At 43.1% G+C, this 22989-nt stretch overlaps 1 protein-coding gene and 1 long non-coding RNA gene across 2 annotated transcripts; both read right to left on the reverse strand.

The window, feature by feature from the left end:
* Positions 1–4387: 4387 nt before the first annotated feature.
* LOC125541325 lies at positions 4388–5945 on the reverse strand. Its single transcript, XR_007297488.1, has 3 exons — positions 5567–5945; positions 4986–5082; positions 4388–4876 (listed from the first exon to the last, which is right to left on the reverse strand). It is a non-coding gene; the product is annotated as an uncharacterized LOC125541325 (long non-coding RNA).
* An 881-nt stretch (positions 5946–6826) lies between these two features.
* LOC125536507 (GDSL esterase/lipase At4g10955-like) lies at positions 6827–8319 on the reverse strand. Its single transcript, XM_048699731.1, has 2 exons — positions 8046–8319; positions 6827–7921 (listed from the first exon to the last, which is right to left on the reverse strand). The coding sequence occupies exons 1-2, from the start codon at positions 8114–8116 to the stop codon at positions 7174–7176; spliced, it is 819 nt and encodes a 272-aa protein (XP_048555688.1). The 5' UTR covers positions 8117–8319; the 3' UTR covers positions 6827–7173.
* Positions 8320–22989: the final 14670 nt, after the last annotated feature.

Genomic DNA, 22989 nt, shown 5'->3' on the forward strand with positions numbered 1-22989 from the left:
AGGGCGCGCCAGAAGGCCTAAGCGCGCCCTGGTGGGTAGTGGGGCCCACGGGAGGCTTCTCCACCGACTATCAGCTCTATAAATACTCTAAAATCTCAAAAACACCTAGGGGAGTCGATGAAGCACAATTCCAGTCGCCGCAAGTTCCAGAACCACGAGATCCAATTTAGAGGCCTTCTTCGGCACTTTGCCAGAGGGGCCAACGATCACAGAGGGGTTCTTCATCATCACCCTTGCCCCTTCGATGATGCGTGAGTAGTTTACCACACCTACGGGTCCGTAGATAGTAGCTTGATGGCTTCTCTCTTTTTGATCTTCAATACAATGTTATCATCGATGTTCTTGGAGATCTAATTGATGTAATGACTTTTTGCGGTGTGTTTGTTGGGATTCAATGAATTGTGAGTTTATGATCAGATCTATCCATAAATATTATTTGAGTCTTTGTTGAACTCTTTTATGCATGATTGTTATAGCCTCGTATTTCTTCTCTAAAACTTTGGTTTGGTTTGGCCAACTAGATTGGTTTTTCTTACCATGAGAAGAGGTGATTTGTGATGAGTTCGATCTTGCGGTGCTCAATCTCAGTGACAGAAGGAGACATGACACGCATGTACCGTTGCTATTAAGGATAAAAAGATAGGGTCTATTCCTACATGAATAGATCATGTCTACATCATGTCATCATTCTTATTTCATTACTCCGTTTTTCCATGAACTTAATACACTATATGCATGATGGATAGCGGTCGATGTGTGGAGTAATAGTAGTAGATGTAGGCAGGAGTCGGTCTACTAATCTTGGACGTGATACCTATATACGTGATCATTGCCTTGGATATCATCATAATTATTTGCTCTTCTATCAATTGCCCAATGGTAATTTGTTTACCCACCATATCCTATTTTATCGAGAGAAGCCTCCACTGAAATCTATGGCCTAGGGTCTATTTCCTATCATATTATTTTCAGATCTATTGATCCAAAAATACATCGCTGCACTTTTTCTTTACTTATTTTATTTTGTGTTTTCGCTAGATCTGTTTGTCCACTCACACAATTTGATCTATCTCAATACCGAGAGGGATTGACAACCCCTCTTACGCGTTGGGTTGCAAGTTTTTGTGGTTTGTCTGCAGGTGCTATTTACATACTGTTGCTTGGTTCTCCTACTGGATTGATAATCTTGGTTTCATAACTGAGGAAAATACTTACCGTTGTTGTGCTGCATCATTCTCTCCTCTTCGGAGAATTACCAATGCATATACAAGCAATTGATGGCATACTCATGTTCTCTTATTAGTCTCCTTAAAGTTGCTAGACCGTGGACCCTTGTTCTTGCCTTCAAACTTGTCGTTGCCCTCATATTTGTTCTTATTGAACTTGTGGGACTGCAAACTATTCTTTTGTACTTTGAAAAACCTATTCCTTTGTACCACATGAAGGAAATATGCCCTAGAGGCAATAATAAAGTTGTTATTTATATTTCCTTATATCATGATAAATGTTTATTATTGATGCTAGAATTATATTAACCGGAAACTTGATACATGTGTGAATACATAGACAAAAGAAAGTGTCCCTAGTATGCCTCTACTTGACTAGTTCGTTAATCAAAGATGGTTAAGTTTCCTGACCATAGACATTTGTTGTCATTTGATGAACGAGATCACATCATTAGAAGAATGATGTGATGGACAGGACCCATCCGTTAGCTTAGAATAATGATCGTTAAGTTTATTGCTATTGCTTTCTTCATGACTTATACATATTCCTTTAACTATGAGATTATGCAACTCCCGAATACCGGAGGAACACCTTGTGTGCTATCAAACATCACAATGTAACTGGGTGATTATAAAGATGCTCTAAGGTGTCTCCGAAGGTGTTTGTTGGGTTGGCATAGATCGAGATTAGGAGTTGTCACTCCGAGTATAGGAGAGGTATCTCCGGGCCCTCTCGGTAATGCACATCATGATAAGCCTTGCAAACAATGTGACTAATGAGTTAGTTACGGGATGATGCATTACAGAACGAGTAAAGAGACTTGCCGGTAATGATATTGAACTAGGTATGAGGATACCGACGATCGAATCTCGGGCAAGAAACATACCGATGACAAAGGGAATGACGTATGTTGTCATTGCGGTTTGACCGGTGAAGATCTTCGTAGAATATGTAGGAACCAATATGAGCATCCAGGTTCCGCTATTGGTTATTGATTGGAGATGTGTCTCGGTCATGTCTACATAGTTCTCGAACCCGTAGGGTCCGCACGCTTAACGTTCGATGACGATTTGTATTATGAGTTATGTGTTTTGGTGACCGAAGATTGTTCGGAGTCCCGGATGAGATCATGGACATTACGAGGAGTATCGAAATGGTCGAGAGGTAAAGATTGATATATTGGACGATAGTATTCGGACACCGGAATAGTTTCAGAGCGTTTTAGATATTTTTCGAAGTATCAAGGGGTTACCGGACCCCTCCCTCCCGGAAAGTAATGGGCCAACATGGGCCACAGGGGAGAGAGAGAGGGGAGCCCACAAGGGGTGGCGCCCCCATGGGCAGTCCGAATTGGACAAGGGGAGGGAGCGCGACCCCCCTTTCCTTCTCCCTCTCCCTCTCCTTCCCCTTTCCCCCTCCGAAAGAAAGGAAGCGGGGCCGACTAGGACTAGGAGTACTAGTCGGTCCCCCCCACTTGGTGCGCCCGGTAGGGCCGACATCCTCCCCTTCTCCTTTATATACGGGGGCAGGGGGCACCCCAAAGGACATCAATTGTTCTCTTAGCCGTGTGCGGTGCCCCCCTTCACAGTTTACTCTTCCGGTCATATTGTCGTAGTGCTTAGGCGAAGCCCTGCGCAGATCACATCACTATCACTGTCACCACACCGTCGTGCTGACGAAACTCTCCATCGACACTTTGTTGGATAAAGAGTTCGAGGGACGTCATCGAGCTGAACGTGTGCCGAACTCGGAGGTGCCGTACGTTCTATGCTTGATCGGTTGGATCACAAAGACGTTTGACTACATCAACCACGTTAAACTAACGCTTCCGCTTTCGGTCTACAAGGGTACGTGGACACACTCTCCCCCTCTCGTTGCTATGCATCTTCTAGATGGATCTTGTGTGATCGTAGGAATTTTTTTGAAATTGCATGCTACGTTCCCCAACACCACATTGGCACTAGAATTTTCTTCATTGACTAGAGCACATGTGTCTTTTGCCCTCACCTATTCTTGGGCATTAAGAGTCCCAATGAGATTCACAACAAAATACTCATGTCTGTGTTTCGGGAAAGTGGAAAAATTTCTCTACGAGGGAGGAAGCTTGGCAATATTGTCGTCAACAATAAACTTGTCTGTGTGGGGCTTTGCCTCACAGTAAATATTCAAAAAAAAAACAATAGACTTGTCTGGTAACACACACAAAAAGCGCTCATGTTCCTTGGCAAGTGACTGGATCTCATTTACCTGCTCAATAACCAAGCAGTCATCGATCGATTTATGATAGAGCTCCATGAGATACAACTCACAACCTACATCCGAGACCCCAAACTTGGCGTGGTCCCACCTATCTCTGCTATTAAATATAATCATGTAAGGATTAAGTATATTTGTCGCCAAGAACACTGAGAACAGTACCTTTGAAGAGGTTATCGACAACCTCAGACGCTTCCTCCTGTTGAGAAGTGTGCCTTCAGGTTTTCCCTTGGAGGCATGAAAACAGTTTTTGGCTGTTGGCGAAAGCATAGTCTTTGTGCACCACGTCTTGTAATTCACACCCTCATGTACATGAGGTTTGAGGAATGCAAAGCCAATTGATGAAAAACTGCCCATAATTTTTTGGGGATTCTTGAAAACTGAAATTTTGTTATTATAATTAATCCCAAAATAAAGTAGACAATGCAACAGGAACCTAATATACAAAATAATCCAACCACTGCTAGTGCTCAACAATCTAGACTTGCAATTTGGTAGATAAGGAAATTATAGCATGCCAACATTAACACCAAAATTAACACCAAAAGCAATCCTTAAGCGAGGGATAAGAACACATACGTGGCAGATGAAGAAGAAACACCCTTGGTAGCAACATTGGCAGCAATCATAACGGCCTCAATGGTGGCATCGTTGGAGCCATTTGAAGCCATGAAGACGAAGTAGACAATGTCGAGGAAGTGGACGAATCAACAAGTAGTCAGGTGAACACTCCCCAAAGCCTTATCAGCTCTCTTCCGTAAGTGATCGCAAGATACACAGTTAAAGTGGTCTTCTCTCCTCTCTCTCTCTCTCTCTCTCTGGATGTAGGAGCGATCCCTTATATACTTAGCGGTCGAAACTGAACCATTATAGAAGATGAAAGGAGAGGGGCAGGCCATGAAACTGCTCGGATTAATCTTTCACTATCACACAAAATGTTTCGACTTCTGCCACACACGTAAAAAAGACGACGCACACACTTAGCATGGGCTCGAGCCCATCTTATTTTGTTCACAAAACACGGTGTGCGAGGCGAGGCGGAAGAAAATGCACGTGTATGTATGTTCTTCTCATACGTACTCTTAGCGGTAGAAGGAAATTTGTCGAAAAATATACGGGTCTAACTCCATTTCGAGTAGCAATATGGGCTAAAGTTCCACCTAGACTTATTGAATTTTCCGCTTAATACCTGACCTACATAGTTCCAACAATCACTTGTGTGCAAGGAGAATTCTCCGAATTTCATAAGGAAAGCAAAGCATTCACGGGCCAGAGTTATTTTGATATGATAGCATGCTTCCTGCAGTATGTACAAAGCACGGCACGGCACGCAAGACAAGCGTGTCACATGAGCGGCTCGTCGACCAAGCAGCAGCAACATAGCGCGGCGAAACTGCAACATCACACAGGAAACAGGCACCAGGAAATTAGATACGTATATTAATCAACGCAAGGATGAAACTAATTTATCATGGTGGTGCGTTGATTGAGTAGCATCTTACAATCCTAATATGAAGCATGTTGTGGACACCGGAGGCTTACGGGGAGGCTCCTCCTCCTCCTCGCCCTTGGACGGAGGCATCATCGGCCCAGGAGTTCCTGAAAATAACAATTGGATGTTGATTCAGATTTTCATAAAAACTGTGAATTATGCGAGTCAGAAAAAAGGGCTTTAAATCGGGACTCCGCAACAAATCTGATGTCACATTTTTTTACCATGGTAAACCAGACGTTTCTCAAGACAAATTATGTTATCGGAGGATGACAAGTTTAATTGGCAAGTTTGAAAAATCGGCCTCAGTTCTTTTTATCAGAAATTTGCCATGCTTGCAAACTAAATTTTGCCTTCATCGCGCCAATGCAATGCCATGAAAAATGACATATTTGGCATGCCTAAAAATCTGACGTCATTTTTTCAGTGTTTTCGTTAAATTGTGCTTGCGAAAATTTCAGTTGCATTGCACTCATGGATAATTCTTTTTTTTTTCTTTAGGGGAAAGGGCGTTGGATCCATTGCCACAATGAAACCACGGGAACACATAGATAATCTGCAAAGGTGGGGATAGAGATCCGGAATGGTTACCTTGCTCCCTGTCGCGACGATAACTGTCCTGATCATGATGCATTTTGCGGACAATGTGGTAATGGATGGATTATCTCTCGACAAAAGGGGATGGCCGAGGGATGATGGATTATCCTATCTTTCTACAAATGTAATGGGAGGAGAGGATGAATTGTTGTCTCTACAAATGAAATGCAAGATCCCTCGCAAAAAAATGCAAGAGGCTGGACTATCTTATCTGTCAACAAATGAAATGGGAGAGAGGTTGAATTCTCCCTTGGCAAATGGATCGAGAAAGGGAATCAATCATCTCCCAGCAAACGGATCAATGAATGAATCTCTCTTCTTCTTTTGCGAGGGGAGAATGAGTATCTGTCGATCAACAAATGAGAGAGAGAGAGAGAGAGAGAGAGAGAGAGAGAGGAGGAGGAGGAGGAGGAGGAGGAGGAGGGGAAATGGTAGATCCAGAAAAATGGCAGATCCAGAAATATCTTGTGGACGAAGCAATCGATTTGTTCAAAGCAGTAAACCCAAAAATAGGAGTAGTAGTATCGGCGCATTGAACACCCGGAAAGTTCCAGCTGTCGGTTACGATGTGTTTTCAGAGGTTATATCAGTTCTGTGAGCTGCCGGCTACGATGTACTATTTCAGAGGTTGCATCAGTTCCTTGAGCTGTCGGCCACTCCAAGTCACGCACTGCAGCTCAGATTTTTTGTTTCTTTTCTTTCTCTCATTTCGGGACAGAAGTGAAAGAAACGGGAGCACCCTGTCTCTCCCCACGCTACAACGGTACAGGTCCGGCGACATGCATGATGCAGAGTTGCAGACTGCAGATGCACACACCCAACCTGCACTTTCACGGCGAAAGTTAAGTTGCGTGCGGTCATGCTCGTGCGTGCTTGCCACGCGGTTCAGTTCACCGGTTGCTTGGCCATGGCTTCTCCGCACGTTTCTCCGATCGTCGGGTGTGAAAAGGTAGCCTTCCTTTCATTTTTCGTCGTTGTTTGTTTCCTCTCTCTCTCCGTGTGTGCGTCGCGCATGTGATTAGATAAACTTTCTTCTTCTTGGTGCCGTTTTTCTAATGAACCGACACAAATCTTAGCGGTCGATGAGTCCCTGACGATGGTGGAATGTGGGGGCACCCCACGATTCGCCAAAAAGGAGGAAGAATGAGATACGATACGACCGGCCGGGCCGCTCTCATGAACGGATTACGGGTGGATGTATGCACAGGGCAATCGGGCAAAAGTCCATGGAAAATGCATACATGGAGTAGCTCATAAGTAATAGTATAATTCACAATTGACAGTGGAAAAGCGATTAACATGTACAGACTAGAGAGCAAGCATGCAGGCTAATGAGCTAGCTACCTAAGCCGTGCATCCCCGGGCCGGGCAGGATGCTTATTGTCTCCTTCAAATTGAATCCTACTAGTAGTACAAGCTGGTAGATAGATCGTTCGTTCGTTGGGATCATGGCCTCCATGATCGAGATACGTGCCGCGTGTTTGGGATTTTCAGTACAGTCGCACGTTTTCAGCGCTGGATCCCTCCCTCTCTTCAGGCGAGTCATGGCGTCAGCCATGGATGTGGCAGATCAGTTGCAGTTGCGGCATGGTCTCTTCTCATCACTCGAACAACCTCCTCCCGTCGCTGTCGAGGCGCGTGTAGCCGAGCACGCAGTTGGCGTAGGCGACGTTCTTGAGCGCCTTGCCGTGCCACCTGCCGACGGCGGCGACGCCGGTGCGGACCGTCTTGAGCAGGCAGTCGGCCGTCCTCACCACCCTCCGCACGCCCGTGGGCAGCGACAGGTAGGGCGCGTTGAAGAGGTGGAACTCGAGCGCCGCGGCGGGGTTCTGCTGCTGCGGCTGCGGCGGCTGCTGCTGGCGCGAGGCCATGAGCATCCTGCCGACCTGGCGCGCGAAGCCGGCGCCGAGGGAGTGGCCGCAGAGGCACACGTTCTCGGAGCCGAACCTGTCGATGGTGGCCCTGAGCGCCTGCAGCGCGCCGTGGAGCCTGGCGGAGCCGCGGAGGCTGTTGCAGGCCAGCAGGCGCAGCTCGTCCTCCACGTCCCGCCGGATGGTGGGCGCGCGCAGCAGCGTGCCCCGGAACGCGATCACCGCGCTGGGCGCGCCGGTGGGCCTCTCCTCCTCCCCGCGGCGGTCGAGCAGGTGGCGGTCCTCCCACTCGAAGATGGCGCCGAAGACGGAGCCGTCGCGCTCGTCCACCAGCTCGTGCACGAGGCGGTAGCTGAAGGGCTTCCACCACTGCTGCGCCACCTCCGCCGCGTCCCGCCGCTCCTGCCTCTCCAGCTCCAGCAGGTACACCGCCTCGATCAGGCTCGCCATCACCATCCTCCTGTAATCGTCATCCCTCCTGCAAACCAACAGCAAAAACACAACATGAGACACGCATTCCTCGACCTCGACCTCGACGCAAGAATCAACAGCCTTGCAAACCCAAACCAATCAGTGGCATAAGCAACCGAGCACATGCTTACCAGCTGGTGTGTGTGAGCTCTCTCCAGGAAGTGGAGCAGGGCAAGTTGTCACGCACCCCCATGTCCGCCATGCGCTAGAAGCTGAAGGTCGAAGCTAACCAGCACAGGGCACTCAGGCAGTAAGCAACCAGTCCCCCTCCCTCTGCGTCTCTTTGCTGCTTGTGCTTGGTCGAATGTCGAGGATGTCGTAAGGGAAATGTGTAGGGGGAGGCGGGAAATATATACCCGGGACGGGAGCCTCGGGCTCGCAGGCAGCCTGGCAGGATCTTTATCTGGAGGGGAGGGACGGACGGAAGGTGGTGGCGGTGTACGGGCAGGAAAGAAGGATTGGGCCGAATTTGCTGGCTAGTGGAACGAAGGCATAGTTTAATGGGGGGAATAAAGGGGGCTTAGCAAAGAGAACAAAGAGAACAAAGAAAGGTCGCTAGTATAGGGGATAGCCAGCTCGCGCTTTCCGGTTCCCCGCAGCAACTTGACTGAATCGGAATTGGGGGCGATCGATGGACCGATCTCAGACGGATGGCCGCCAGTTGCTTGCTTGCTGCCTGCCTGCGAATAGTTGCGCTCCAGGCTGTGAAAGGGCGAAGGCCGCGGATCGGGCGGACTCCGTCGATCGCAAGCTTTAGGGGAGCATATATTCCGTCCGTCGCCCACGGCCTGCCTAAATCAGCCTGGACCATGCATGCATCGCCCTCGTCCCTGCGGACGGAGATGTCCCTCGCTAAGCATCGAATCTCGTCTCGTGTGCTGTACTTGTGCGTCGTATTGGTCGTGTGTGTAGTGTGTATGACAGGTTGGGTTAGGCGGCCCGACGCGTCGATGGCCGCGGGGACAGGGTGCGTGGGGGTGGCTGTCGTCAGGGGGAAGGCTGGTTGATTATTTAGGCGCCGTGGTTAGCCACCGGTGATTTGGTCACGTTTTGTTACGCTAACCAGGGGAATTTGTTCCCTCTCGGGTGTGGGTGTGGCTAGTGCGGTCGTGCTCCGCGTGTCCGGTTCGTTCACACCGAGGGGTGGTGCCGCGTTCGTTTTCGTGACTGTTGCTCGACTGGACGGCATGGATCGACGATCTGGGTGCGTAGGTTAAGGTCAGCTATTGCAGACGTCGGGCCACCTCGCACTCATTTTCCAAAGAAATGTTTCTTTACGCCTCAAAATTCGTATGGCTCTTCTATGTGTTATATATATAATCCAACATGCTGGTACCAAATTCTGGTGGTGTCAAATCACGTTGTGATCCTCAGTTTACTTTACTTACCGTTCTTACCACAAGCAATGAAGGGCATACAAAGCGAATCAACCTGTGGTTGAGTTGGTTAGGTGGACAGTGGTAACCCCAACCTACCAGGGTTCAAATCCTGGTGCTCGCATTATTTCTGGATTTATTTCAGGATTTCCGGCGATGTGCTTTCAGTGGGAGGAGACGTTCCCGTCGACGACGAAGCGCCTACGGTGACTTTGTAAATCTCAAGATGATATGCCGACTCAGTCTTTCGAAGGTGCTCATAGGGATAGGGTGTGCGTGTGTGCATTCATAGAGTGAGTGTATGCACGTGTATATGAGCGCTTTGTGTCTGTACTGATGCTTAAAAAAAATGAAGGACATACAAAGGCTTTGTAATATTATTTTCAGACACTAAAGTGAAACCCGTTCTTACCACAAGCTTTTAATAATATGGATGTGATATGTCAATACATGCAATTATCTCTGCTATATAAAAAGATGGACATTCTCGGCCTGCAAGCCGTGGAGGCAAATGATGGCTTGCAAGTGCACAGAGTTTAATTGTACCTTTTGTATTGATCCCATAGGGAGCACAAGAAATAGACTTTGTCTTTTGTAGTGGTTTACGATGTTGTGCGTGCAAATTAGTTACGATCCAATGCAAAGCGAAAACAGAAGTTTGAAATATTGCAAGGTTTATCGTAAACACACTAATAAAATGCACTAGTAAAATGAAAGAGTGCAAGACGTCAAATAATGGTTGTTGGTATCGATATGGTTAAAGTCTTTTCAGGGAGTGTGTATTCCCCACTAGTATGTATGTAAAGGGACCTATGCCTAAGCATAATTTAAAGTTCGGATTCCTAAGCCACTTTATATATTTCTATAAGTGGGCGGAACCAAGTACAAATACGTGCATATATTCCATAGCCTCATATCACATACGCCGCTGCCGTTCATCCCCACTCTGGCTACCGAACTGTGATTACGGGTTTCCCATGGATGTAGCTAAGGCGGTCTCCGTGTATCCCCTATTGCCATGATCAGGGAAGGCGGGAGATAGGTATAGTCACTACAAAGCTCCGCAAACCCACCATCACACAATTAGCAATGACCTTTCGTCCCAAGTGTGCTATTTGTGAGCTGCGTTGGGATTTTATCGAACAGGATAGGATGATGCAGTATAGTAGAGATAAGTATTTCCCTCAGTTAAGAACCAAGGTTATCAATCCAGTAGGAGAATCACACAAAGCCTAGTGAACAACACATGCACACACAAAAGCAAATACTTGCACCGAACACAAATAAGAGGGTTGTAAATCCCTTTGACGTTTACTTGCAAGGATTAAATCTCGTACTCGTAGATAGATAAATGATACATCCATTTTGCATCATATTTTCTTACTATTATTTATAATGTTTTTATCCATAATAATGCTTTTTGAGTCATTCTAATGCCTTTTCTCTCATAATTTGCAAGGAATACATCAAGAGGGAAAATTCTGGCAGCTGGAAATTTGGACCTGGAAAAGCTACGTCAGGCCACCTGTTCTGCACAACTCCAAATGGGCTGAAACTTTATGGAGATTTTTATGGATTATTTAAGAAATATTGGAGTCAATAAACACCAGAGGGGGGCCACCAGGTGGGCACAACCCACCTGGACGCGCCAGGCCCCCCTGGCGCCCCCTGGTGGGTTGTGGCCTCCTTGGCACACCTCCGGTGCCCATCCTTTGGTATATAAGTGGTTTTGACCTAGAAAAAAAATAAGGGGAGGACTTTCGGGACGAAGCGCCGCCACCTCGAGGCAGAACTTTGGCAGGAGCACTTTTGCCCTCCGGCGGAGCGATTCTGCCAAAGGAACTTCCCTCCCGGAGGGGGAAATCATCGTCATCATCATCACCAACAAATCTCCCATCTTGGGGAGGGCAATCTCCATCAACATCTTCACCAGCACCATTTCATCTCAAACCCTAGTTCATTCTTGTATGCAATCTTGTTACCGGAACTATGAATTGTTGCTAGGGGGTGACTAGTAGTGTTGATTACATCTTATAGTTGATTGCTATATGGTTTATTTTGTGGAAGATTATATGTTCAGATCCAATATGCTATTTAATATCCCTCTGATCTTGAGCATGATTATTATTTGTGAGTAGTTACTTTTGTTCTTGAGGTCACGGGAGAAATCATGTTGCAAGTAATCATGTGAATTTGACATGTGTTCGATATTTCGATAGTATGTATGTTGTGATTCCATTAGTGGTGTCATGTGAACATCGACTACATGACACTTCACCATATTTGGGCGTAAGGGAATGCATTGTGGAGTAGTAAATAGATGGTGGGTTACGAGAGTGACAAAAACTTAAACCCCGGTTTATGCACTATTCCGTAAGGGACCGATTGGATCCTAGAGTTTAATGCTATGGTTAGAATCTATTTTTAATACTTTTCTCGTAGTTGCGGATGCTTGCGGGAGGGTTAATCATAAGTAGGAGGCTTGTTCAAGTAAGAACAACACTTAAACACCGGTCCACCCACATATCAAATTATCAAAGTAGCGAACACAAATCAAACCAACATGATGAAAGTGACTAGATGAAATTCCCGTGTACCCTCAAGAACGCTTTGCTTATTATAAGAGACCGTTTTGGCCTGTCCTTTGCCTAAAAAGGATTGGGCTACCTTGCTGCATACTTGTTACTATTATCGTTACTTGCTCGTTACAAATTATCTTGCTACCAAACTACTCGCTACTTACAATTTCAGCACTTGCAGACATCACCTTACTGAAAACTACTTGTCATTTCCTTCTGCTCCTAGTTGGTTTCGACACTCTTACTTATCGAAAAGAGCTACAATTGATCCCCTATACTTGTGGGTCATCAAGGCTATTTTCTGGCGCTGTTGCCGGGGAGTGAAGCGCCTTTGGTAAGTGGAATTCGGTAAGGAAACATTTATATAGTGTACTGAAATTTATTGTCACTTGTTACTATGGAAAACAATCCTTTAAGGGGTATGTTCGGGGTATCTTCACCTCGTCCAGAACAACAATTAGTTACCCCTCAACCTACAACACCTACTGAAAATATTGAATATGAAATTCATTCAGGTAAGATAGAACAACTGCTAGCTAATCCTTATGCAGGAGATGGAACCGAACATCCCGATATGCACTTGATATATGTGGAACAAATTTGTGGATTGTTTAAGCTTGCAGGTTTACCCGGAGATGAGGTGATGATAAAGGTTTTCCCTTTATCTTTGAAGGGAAAAGCATTGGCATGGTATAGGCTATGCGATGATATTGGATCATGGAATTGGAATCGTTTGAAATTGGAGTTTCACCAAAAAAATTATGCTATGCATCTAGTTCATCGTGATTGGAATTATATATATGATTTTTGGCCTCGTGAAGGAGAAAGTATCGCTCTATCTTGGGGGAGGCTTAAGTCAATGTTATATTCATTCCCCAATCATGAGCTCTCAAGACAAAATTATTATCCAGAATCTCTATGCTCGGCTTTCTCGTAATGATCAACCATGCTTGATACTTCTTGTGCTGGTTCTTTTATGAAGAAGACTATTGAACTCTGGTGGGATCTTTTGGAAAGAATTAAACGCAACTCTGAAGATTGGGAACTCGACGAAGGTAAAGAGTCAGGTATTAAACTTAAGTATGATTGTGTTAAATCTTTTATGGATATCGGTGCTTTTCAAAAGTTTAGCACTAAATATGGACTTGATTCTGAGATAGTAGCCTCCTTTTGTGAATCATTTGCTACTCATGTTGAACTCCCTAAAGAGAAGTGGTTTAAATATCACCCACTTATCAAAGAAGAAATTAAAGAACCGGCACCAGTTAAAGAAGAAGCTATACTTTATAATGTTGATCCAGTTGTACCTACTGCTTATTTTGAGAAACCTCCTTTTCCTGTTAGGATAAAGGAACATGCTAAAGTTTCAACTATGGTTAACAAAAGCTCTGTTAGAACACCTAAAACAGATGAACAAATTAGAGTTGAACCTAATGTTGCTATGGTTAAAGATCTCTTGGAAGAAGATGTGGATGGGCATGTTATCTACTTCTGTGCAGAAGCTGCTAGAATTGCCAAACCTGAAAAAGGGATAAAAATAGACCAGTTGTTGGCCTGTGTGTCATTTTAGTTAAAATAGGATATCACTATTATCATGGTTTATGTGACATGGGTGCTAGTGTGAGTGCTATTCCTTACAAGTTATATCAAGAAATTAGGGAAGACATAGCACCTACAGAGTTAGAAGACATAGATGTCCCTTTTAAACTTGCAAATAGATACACCATATCACCTTGTGGGATTATTAGAGATGTTGAAGTCTTGTGTGGGAAAATAAAATACCCTATTGATTTTATTGTTCTTGGTTCCCACAAGATGACTTTTGTCCCATTATCTTTGGTAGACCTTTCTTGAACACCGCTAATGCTAAGATAGATTGTCAGAAACAAACTGTGGGTGTTAGCTTTGGTGACGAGTCTCATGAGTTTAATTTTTCCAAGTTTAGTAGGAACCATCATGAAAAAGAATTGCCTAGCAAGGATGAATTAATTGGTCTTGTTTCTATTTTTGTGCCACCTACTGATCCTTTAGAACAATATTTGCTAGACCATGAGAATGATTTACATATGCATGAAAGAAATGAAATAGATAATATTTTCTTTGAACAATGTCCTCTGCTTAAACACAATTTACCTATTGAAACTCTTGGAAGTCCTCCTCCACCTAAAGGTGATCCTGTGTTTGAATTAAAACAATTGCCAGACACTTTGAAATATGCTTATCTTGATGAAAAGAAGATATATCCTGTTATTATTAGTGCTAACCTTTCAGAACATGAAGAAGAAAGATTATTGAAAGTTCTAAGGAAGCACCGGGCTGCTATTGGATATACTCTTGATGATTTAAAGGGCATTAGTCCCACTCTATGTCAGCACAAAATTAATATGGAACCTGATGCTAAACCAGTTGTTGATCACCAATGTCGGTTAAATCCGAAGATGGAAGAGGTGGTAAGAGCGGAAATATTAAAACTTCTGGAAGCAGGTACAATTTATCCTATAGCTAATAGTAGATGGGTAAGTCCCGTTCATTGTGTTCCTAAGAAAGGAGGCATTAATGTTGTTTCTAATGATAAGAATGAACTCATTCCACAAAGAATTGTTACAGGCTATAGAATGGTAATTGATTACAGAAAATTAAATAAAGCTACTAGAAAAGATCATTACCCTTTGCCTTTTATTGATCAAATGCTTGAAAGATTATCTAAGCACACACACTTTTGCTTTCTAGATGGATATTCTGGCTTTTTACAAATACATGTTTCTCAACCTAGTCAAGAAAAGTCCACTTTTACTTGTCCATTTGGAACCTATGCTTATAGGCGTATGGCTTTTGGTTTATGTAATGCACCTGCTACCTTTCAAAGATGTATGACTGCTATATTCTCTGACTTTTTTGAAAAGATTGTTGAGGTTTTCATGGATGATTTTTCTGTTTATGGGAAGTCTTTTGATGATTGTTTAAGCAACCTTGAGCGAGTTTTACAGAGATGTGAACAAACAAATCTTGTCTTGAATTGGGAGAAGTGTCACCTTATGGTTGATGAAGGCATTGTCTTGGGTCATAAATTTTTTGAAAGAGGTATTGAAGTGGACCAAGCTAAGGTTGACGCAATTGAGAAAATGCCATGTCCTAAAGACATCAAAGGTATTCGTAGTTTCCTAGGTCATGCTGGTTTCTATATGAGGTTTATTAAAGACTTATCTAAAATTTCTAGGCCTCTCACCAGTCTTTTGCAAAAGGATGTTCCTTTTGTTTTTGATGATGATTGTTTAGAAGCCTTTGAAACACTCAAGAAAGCCTTATTATCTGCACCTATTGTTCAACCACCTGATTGGAACTTGCCTTTTGAAATTATGTGTGATGCTAGTGATTATGTTGCTGGTGTTGTTCTAGGACAAAGAGTTGATAAGAAACTTAATGTTATTCATTATGCTAGTAAAACTCTAGATAGTGCTCAAAGAAATTATGCTACTACTGAAAAATAATTCTTAGCAGTGGTGTTTGCTTCTGATAAATTTAGACCTTATATTGTTGATTCCAAAGTAACTGTTCACATAGACCATGTTGTTATTAAATATCTTATGGAAAAGAAAGATGCTAAACCTAGACTTATTCGTTGGGTACTCTTGTTACAAGAATTTGATTTACATATCATTGATAGAAAAGGAGCTGAGAACCCCGTAGCTGATAATTTGTCTAGGCTTGAAAATGTGCTTGATGACCCACTTCCTATTGATGATAGTTTTCCTGATGAGCAGTTAGCTGCAATAAATGTTGCTAATAGTACTCCTTGGTATGCTGACTATGCTAATTACATTGTTGCCAAATATTTACCACCTAGCTTCACATATCAACAAAATAAAAAATTCTTTTATGATTTAAGACATTACTTTTGGGATGACCCACATCTTTATAAAGAAGGAGTAGATGGTATTATTAGATGTTGTGTACCTGAGCATGAACAGGGACAAATCCTACGGAAATGTCACTCCGAGGCTTATGGAGGGCATCATGCTGGAGATAGAACTGCTCACAAGGTATTGCAATCTGGATTTTATTGGCGTACTCATTTCAAGGATGCCCGTAAGTTTGTCTCTTCTTGTGATGAATGTCAAAGAATAGGTAATATTGGTAAGTGTCAAGAAATGCCTATGAATTATTCACTTGCTGTTGAACCATTTGATGTTTGGGGGTTTGATTACATGGGACCTTTTCCTTCCTCTAATGGGTATACACATATTTTGGTTGTTGTTGATTATGTTACTAAATGGGTAGAAGCTATTCCAACTAGTAGTGCTGATCACAACACCCCTATTAAAATGCGTAAGGAAGTTATTTTCCCAAGGTTTGGAGTCCCTAGATATTTAATGATTGATGGTGGTTCACACTTTATTCATGGTGTTTTCCGTAAAATGCTTGCTAAGTATGATGTTAACCATAGAATTGCATCACCCTATCATCCTCAGTCTAGTGGTCAAGTTGAACTTAGCAATAGAGAAATAAAATTAATTTTGCAAAAGACTGTTAATAGGTCTAGGAAGAATTGGTCTAAGAAATTAGATGATGCACTTTGGGCTTATAGAAAAGCTTATAAAAATCCTATGGGTATGTCTCCTTATAAAATGGTTTATGGAAAAGCTTGTCATTTACCTCTTGAGTTAGAACATAAAGCTTATTGGGCAGTTAAAGAACTCAATTATGATTTCAAACTTGTTTGTGAAAAGAGGTTATTTGATATTAGCTCCTTAGATGAATGGAGAACCCAAGCTTATGAGAATGCAAAGTTATTCAAAGAAAAGGTTAAAAGATGGCATGGCAAAAGAATCCAAAAGCGTGGTTTTAAAGTTGGAGAATATGTTCTTTTGTACAACTCTCGTTTTAGATTTTTTGCAGGAAAGCTCCTCTCGAAATGGGAAGGCCCCTATGTCATCGATGAGGTTTACCGGTCTGGAGCCATCAAAATAAATAATTTCGAAGGCACTAACCCGAAGGTTGTCAATGGGCAACAAATAAAGCATTATATCTCAGGTACGCCTATTAATGTTGAAAGTAATATTATCCAAACTTTGACACCGGAAGAACACATAAAACAGTCCTCCTGGAACACTCCAGAATCGTGAAAATAAGGAGGTACGTGATACGGTAAGCAAACGGACTCCGAAAAATCTACAAAAATATTTTTATCAGTTTTGGAATATTTTAGAATTTCAAAAATAAAGAAACTGCCAGGAAGCGTCCCTTGGTGGGCACAAGACACCAGGGTGCGCCAGGCTGGTGGGTTGTGCCCACCTGGGACACCTCCCGTACTCCGTTTTTCTACCATATACTTGTCTTGCAATATAAAAAAAATCTATATATACTTCCCAAACCTCTTGATCACCGTATCGCGGAGAAATCCTCTGTTCTCTTTTTCCTTGTTGTTTTATGTAAGATCCCATCTACCATGGCCTCTTCAAGCTCCTCCAAGGATAGGATATCTCTTTCACCACCAAAAGGAGAATTGAGTATCGGGTATGGGCACTCCCCTTGGCTTCCCTTCAAGCTTGTGGGGGGGGGTGCCCGGTATTGTATCACCCCCACTGTCCTTTCGCTTTTATTTATCTTATTTCAATATTTTGCTTTCAGATGAAATAAAGTTTAGTTCGATCCTTTCTTCTTTTGAGAGTTTGCTTAGTGATCTATCCTTGTAATCGTGTGCAAGTTATATAATGAAGTTAGTTTTATTTTTTGCTTTCTTTACTTTCATGTTTCAAATAAAGAAAAGAAATAAGAAAGAAAGAAAAAGAGAAAGGAAATAAATGAAGAAAGGAAATAAATAACGAAAAGATTATATACTAATCCTATGGTAGGTGATGGCACCACATAAGGAAAAGTATAGGTAGAAAATTTTATTAGAGATTGACAAACATAGCATTAGTCAATGATGCAAGTCATGAAAGAAATAATAAGGGAATATAAGATTCACATATAGATATACTATCCTAGAAATCTTTTGTGATTGTGAGCCCTCATCAAAATATTATATGCCAAAATTGTTGACGTTGGACAAGGAAGACAACTTAATGGTTTATGTTTGTTTATATTCACATAGAAGTCATATTGTCATAGATGCTTTAACATGTGATGCTTGCCCCCATCTTTGCTAGCCAAAAATTCTGTACTAAGTAGAGATACTACTCGTGCATCCAAAAACCCTTAAACCCAAATCTTTTTCAAGTGTCCACCATACCTACCTATGGATTGATAAAGATCCCTCAAGTAAGTTGTCATCGGCACAAAAAGGCAATAAAAATTGCTTCTAAAAGTGTGAGATCATTTAGGGTAAGAGAAAATTGAGCGTTATAGGAACTTGGGTGACAAAGAATAAAAGCGATATACTGCATAATAAAGGTTGTCATCTTAAGGGGCAATACAACGTGATGTTCTCTTGCACTAAGGGGTTGAGCATACAAACAAATAAGCGCATGGCAACCTCTGCTTCCCTCTGCGAAGGGCCTATCTTTTACTTTTATGCAAAGAGTCAAAGTTTTTCCCTCCATTCCTTTTATTTTTTCTCTTTTGGAAAGCATCATGTGGTGAGGAAAGATCTAGGCACATATGTCCAGTTGAATATAGATAGCATGAGTTATTATTGAAGGAAATATGCCCTAGATGCAATAATAAAGTTTTTATTTATATTTCCTTATATCATGATAAATGTTTATTATTCATGCTAGAATTGTATTAATCGGAAACTTAGTACATGTGTGAATACATAGACAAACAGAGTGTCACTAGTATGCCTCTACTTGACTAGCTCGTTAATCAAAGATGGTTAAGTTTTCTAACCATAGACATGAGTTGTTATTTGATAAATGAGATCACATCATTAGAGAATGATGTGATGAACATGACCCATCTGTTAGCTTAGCACTATGGTCGTTTAGTTTATTGCTATTGCTTTGTTCATAACTTATACATGTTCCTATGACTATGAGATTATGTAACTCCCAAATACCAGAGGAACACTTTGTGTGCTATCAAACGTCACAACGTAACTGGGTGATTATAAAGATGCTCTACAGGTGTCTCCGATGGTGTTTGTTGAGTTGACATAGATCAAGATTAGGATTTGTCACTTCGATTGTTGGAGAGGTATCTCTGGGCCCTCTCGTTAATGCACATCACTATAAGCCTTGCAAGCAATGTGACTAATGAGTTAGTTGCGGGATGTTGCATTACGGAACGAGTAAAGATACTTGCCAGTAACGAGATTGAACTATGTATGATGATACCGACGATCGAATCTCGGGCAAGTAACATACCGATGACAAAGGGAACAACATATGTTGTTATGCGGTTTGACCGATAAAGATCTTCATAGAATATGTAGGAACCAATATGAGAATCCAGGTTCCACTATTGGTTATTGACCGGAGATGAGTCTCGGTCATGTCTACATAGTTCTCGAACCCGCAGGGTCCGCACGCTTAACGTTCAATGATGATATGTATTATGAGTTATGTGATTTGATGTACCGAAGGTTGTTCGGAGTCTCGGATGTGATCACGGACATGACGATGAGTCTCTAAATGGTCGAGATATAAAGATTGATATATTGGAAGGTTATGTTTGGACACCGGAAAGGTTTCGGATAGGTTCGGGCATTTTCCGGAGTACCGGGGGGTTACCGGAACCCCCCCAGGGGGTTAATGGGCCTTCATGGGCTTTAGTGGAAGAGAGGAGGAGGCGGCCAAGAGGAGGGGTGCGCCCCCCAAGCCCAATCTGAATTGGGAAGGGGGCCGACCCCCCTTTCCTTCTCTCCCTCTTCCCTTTCCTTCCCCTCCTAGTTCGACTAGGAAAGGGGGGAACCTACTCCTAGTAGGAGTAGGATTCCCCCTTGGGGCGCACCCCATGAGGCCGGCCGCCCCCCTCCTCCACTCCCTTATATACGGGGGAGGGGGCACCCCATAGACACACAAGTTGATCTCTTAGCCGTGTGCGGTGCCCCCCTCCATAGATTTCCACCTTGGTCATATTGTCGTAGTGCTTAGGCGAAGCCCTGCGTCAGTAACTTCATCATCACCGTCACCACGCTGTCGTGCTGACCAAAATCTCCCTCGGCCTCAACTGGATCTAGAGTTTGAGGGACATCACTGAGCTGGACGTGTGCAGATCGCGGAGGTGCCGTGCGTTTGGTACTTGATCGGTTGGATCCCGAAGACATTCGACTACATCAACCGCGTTACTCAACGCTTCCGCTTTCTGTCTACGAGGGTACGTGGACTCACTCTTCCCGCTCGTTGCTATGCTTCTCCTAGATAGATCTTGCGTGATCGTAGGCAAATTTTTTGAATTACTACGTTCCCCAATAGTGGCATCCGAGCCAGGTCTATGCATAGATGTTATATGCACGAGTAGAACACAAAGGAGTTGTGGGCATGGGTATATACATATTGCTTGCCGTCACTAGTTGTTTCCTGATTCGGCGGTATTTTTGGATGAAGCGGCCCGGACCAACATTACATGACCGCGTTCATGAGACTAGTTCTACCGACGTGCTTTGCACACAGGTGGCTGGCGGGTGTCAGTTTCTCCAACTTTAATCAAATTCAATGAACAGGGTTCTTTCTAAAGATCAAAAAGCAATCGCTATACCACATTGTGGTTTTTATGCCGTAGGTAAGAACAGTTCTTGCTAGAAGCCCGTAGCAGCCAAGTAAAACTTGCAACAACAAAGTAGAGGACGTCCAACTTGTTTTTGCAGGGCATGTTGTGATTTGATATGGTCAAGACGTGATGATATATAAATTGTTGTATGAGATGATCATGTTTTGTAATAGTTATCAACAACTGGCAGGAGCCATATGGTTGTCGCTTTATTGTATGAAATGCAATCGCCATGTAATTGCTTTACTTTATTACTAAGCGGTAGCGATAGTCCTAGAAGCAATAGTTGGTGAGACGACAATGATGCTTCGATGGAGATCAAGGTGTCAAGGCGGTGACGATGGTGATCATGACAGTGCTTTGGAGATGGAGATCAAAGGCACAAGATGATGATGGCCATATCATATCACTTATTTGATTGCATGTGATGTTTATCCTTTATGAATCTTATTTTTCTTAGTTCGGCGGTAGCATTATAAGATGATCTCTCACTAAATTTCGAGGTACAAGTGTTCTCACTGAGTATGCACCGTTGCTACAGTTCGTCGTGCCAAGACACCACGTGATGATCAGGTGTGATAAGCTCTACGTTCACATACAACGGGTGCAAGCCAGTTTTGCACATGCAGAATACTCGGGTTATACTTGACGAGCCTAGCATATGCAGATATGGCCTCGGAACACTGAGACCGAAAGGTCGAGCGTGAATCATATAGTAGATATGATCAACATAGTGATGTTCACCATTGAAAACTACTCCATCTCACGTGATGATCGGACATGGTTTAGTTGATATGGATCACGTGATCACTTAGATGATTAGAGGGATGTTTGTCTAAGTGGGAGTTCTTAAGTAATATGATTAATTGAACTTTAGTTTATCATGAACTTAGTACCTAATAGTATTTTGCATGTCTATGTTATTGTAGATAAATGGCCCGTGCTACTGTTCCATTGAATTTTAATGCGCTCCTAGAGAAAGCTAAGTTGAAAGATGATGGTAGCAACTACACAGACTGGGTCCGTGATAACCCACAAGTATAGGGGATCGCAACAGTTTTCGAGGGTAGAGTATTCAACCCAAATTTATTGATTCGACACAAGGGGAGCCAAAGAATATTCTCAAGTATTAGCAGCTAAGTTGTCAATTCAACCACACCTCGAAACTTAATATCTGCAGCAAGGTATTTAGTAGCAAAGTAATATGATAGTAGTGGTAACGGTAATAGAAGTAACGGTAGCAAAAGTAATATTTTTGGTGTTTTATAGTGATTGTAGCAATAGCAACGGAAAAGTAAATAAGCGAAGAACAATATATGGAAAGCTCGTAGGCATTGGATCGGTGATGGAGAATTATGCCGGATAAGATCGATCATGTAACAGTCACAACCTAGGGTGACACAGAACTAGCTCAAGTTCATCAATGTAATGTAGGCATGTATTCCGAATATAGTCATGCGTGCTTATGGAAAAGAACTTGCATGACATCTTTTGTCCTACCCTCCCGTGGCAGCGGGGTCCTATTGGAAACTAAGGGATATTAAGGCCTCCTTTTAATAGAGTACCAGACCAAAGCATTAACACATAGTGAATACATGAAATCCTCAAACTACGGTCATCACCGGTAGTGGTCCAGATTATTGTCACTTCGGGGTTAATGGATCATAACACATAATAGGTGACTATAGACTTGCAAGATAGGATCAAGAACTCACATATATTGATGAAAACATAATAGGTTCAGATCTGAAAGCATGGCAATCGGGCCCTAGTGACAAGCATTAAGCATAGCAAAGTCATATCAACATCAATCTCAGAACATAGTGGATACTAGGGATCAAACCCTAACAAAACTAACTCGATTACATGATAAATCTCATCCAACCCATCACCGTCCAGCAAGCCTACGATGGAATTACTCACGCACGGTGGTGAGCATCATGAAATTGGTGATGGAGGAAGGTTGATGATGACGATGGCGATGGATTCCCCTCTCCGGAGCCCCGAACGGACTCCAGACCAGCCCTCCCGAGAGAGTTTAGGGCTTGGCGGCGGCTTCGTATTGTAAAACGCAATGAATCCTTCTCTCTGATTTTATTCTCCCCGAACACGAATATATAGAGTTGGAGTTGAGGTCGGTGGAGCGTTAGGGGGCCCACGAGGCAGGGGGCGCGCCCTCGTGGATAGGTGGAGGCCCCCCTGACGCGGATTCTTCTTCAATTATTTTTATATATTCCAAAATAATTCTCCGTTGATTTTCAGGTCATTCCGAGAACTTTTATTTCTACACAAAAATAACACCATGGCAATTCTGCTGAAAACAGCGTCAGGCCGGGTTAGTTCCATTCAGATCATGCAAGTTAGAGTCCAAAACAAGGGCAAAAGTGTTTAGGAAAGTAGATACGACGGAGACGTATCAACTCCCCCAAGCTTAAACCTTTGCTTGTCCTCAAGCAATTTAGTTGATA

Source organism: Triticum urartu, chromosome 2 (assembly GCF_003073215.2).
Source record: "Triticum urartu cultivar G1812 chromosome 2, Tu2.1, whole genome shotgun sequence".
Classification (NCBI taxonomy): Eukaryota; Viridiplantae; Streptophyta; class Magnoliopsida; order Poales; family Poaceae; genus Triticum; species Triticum urartu.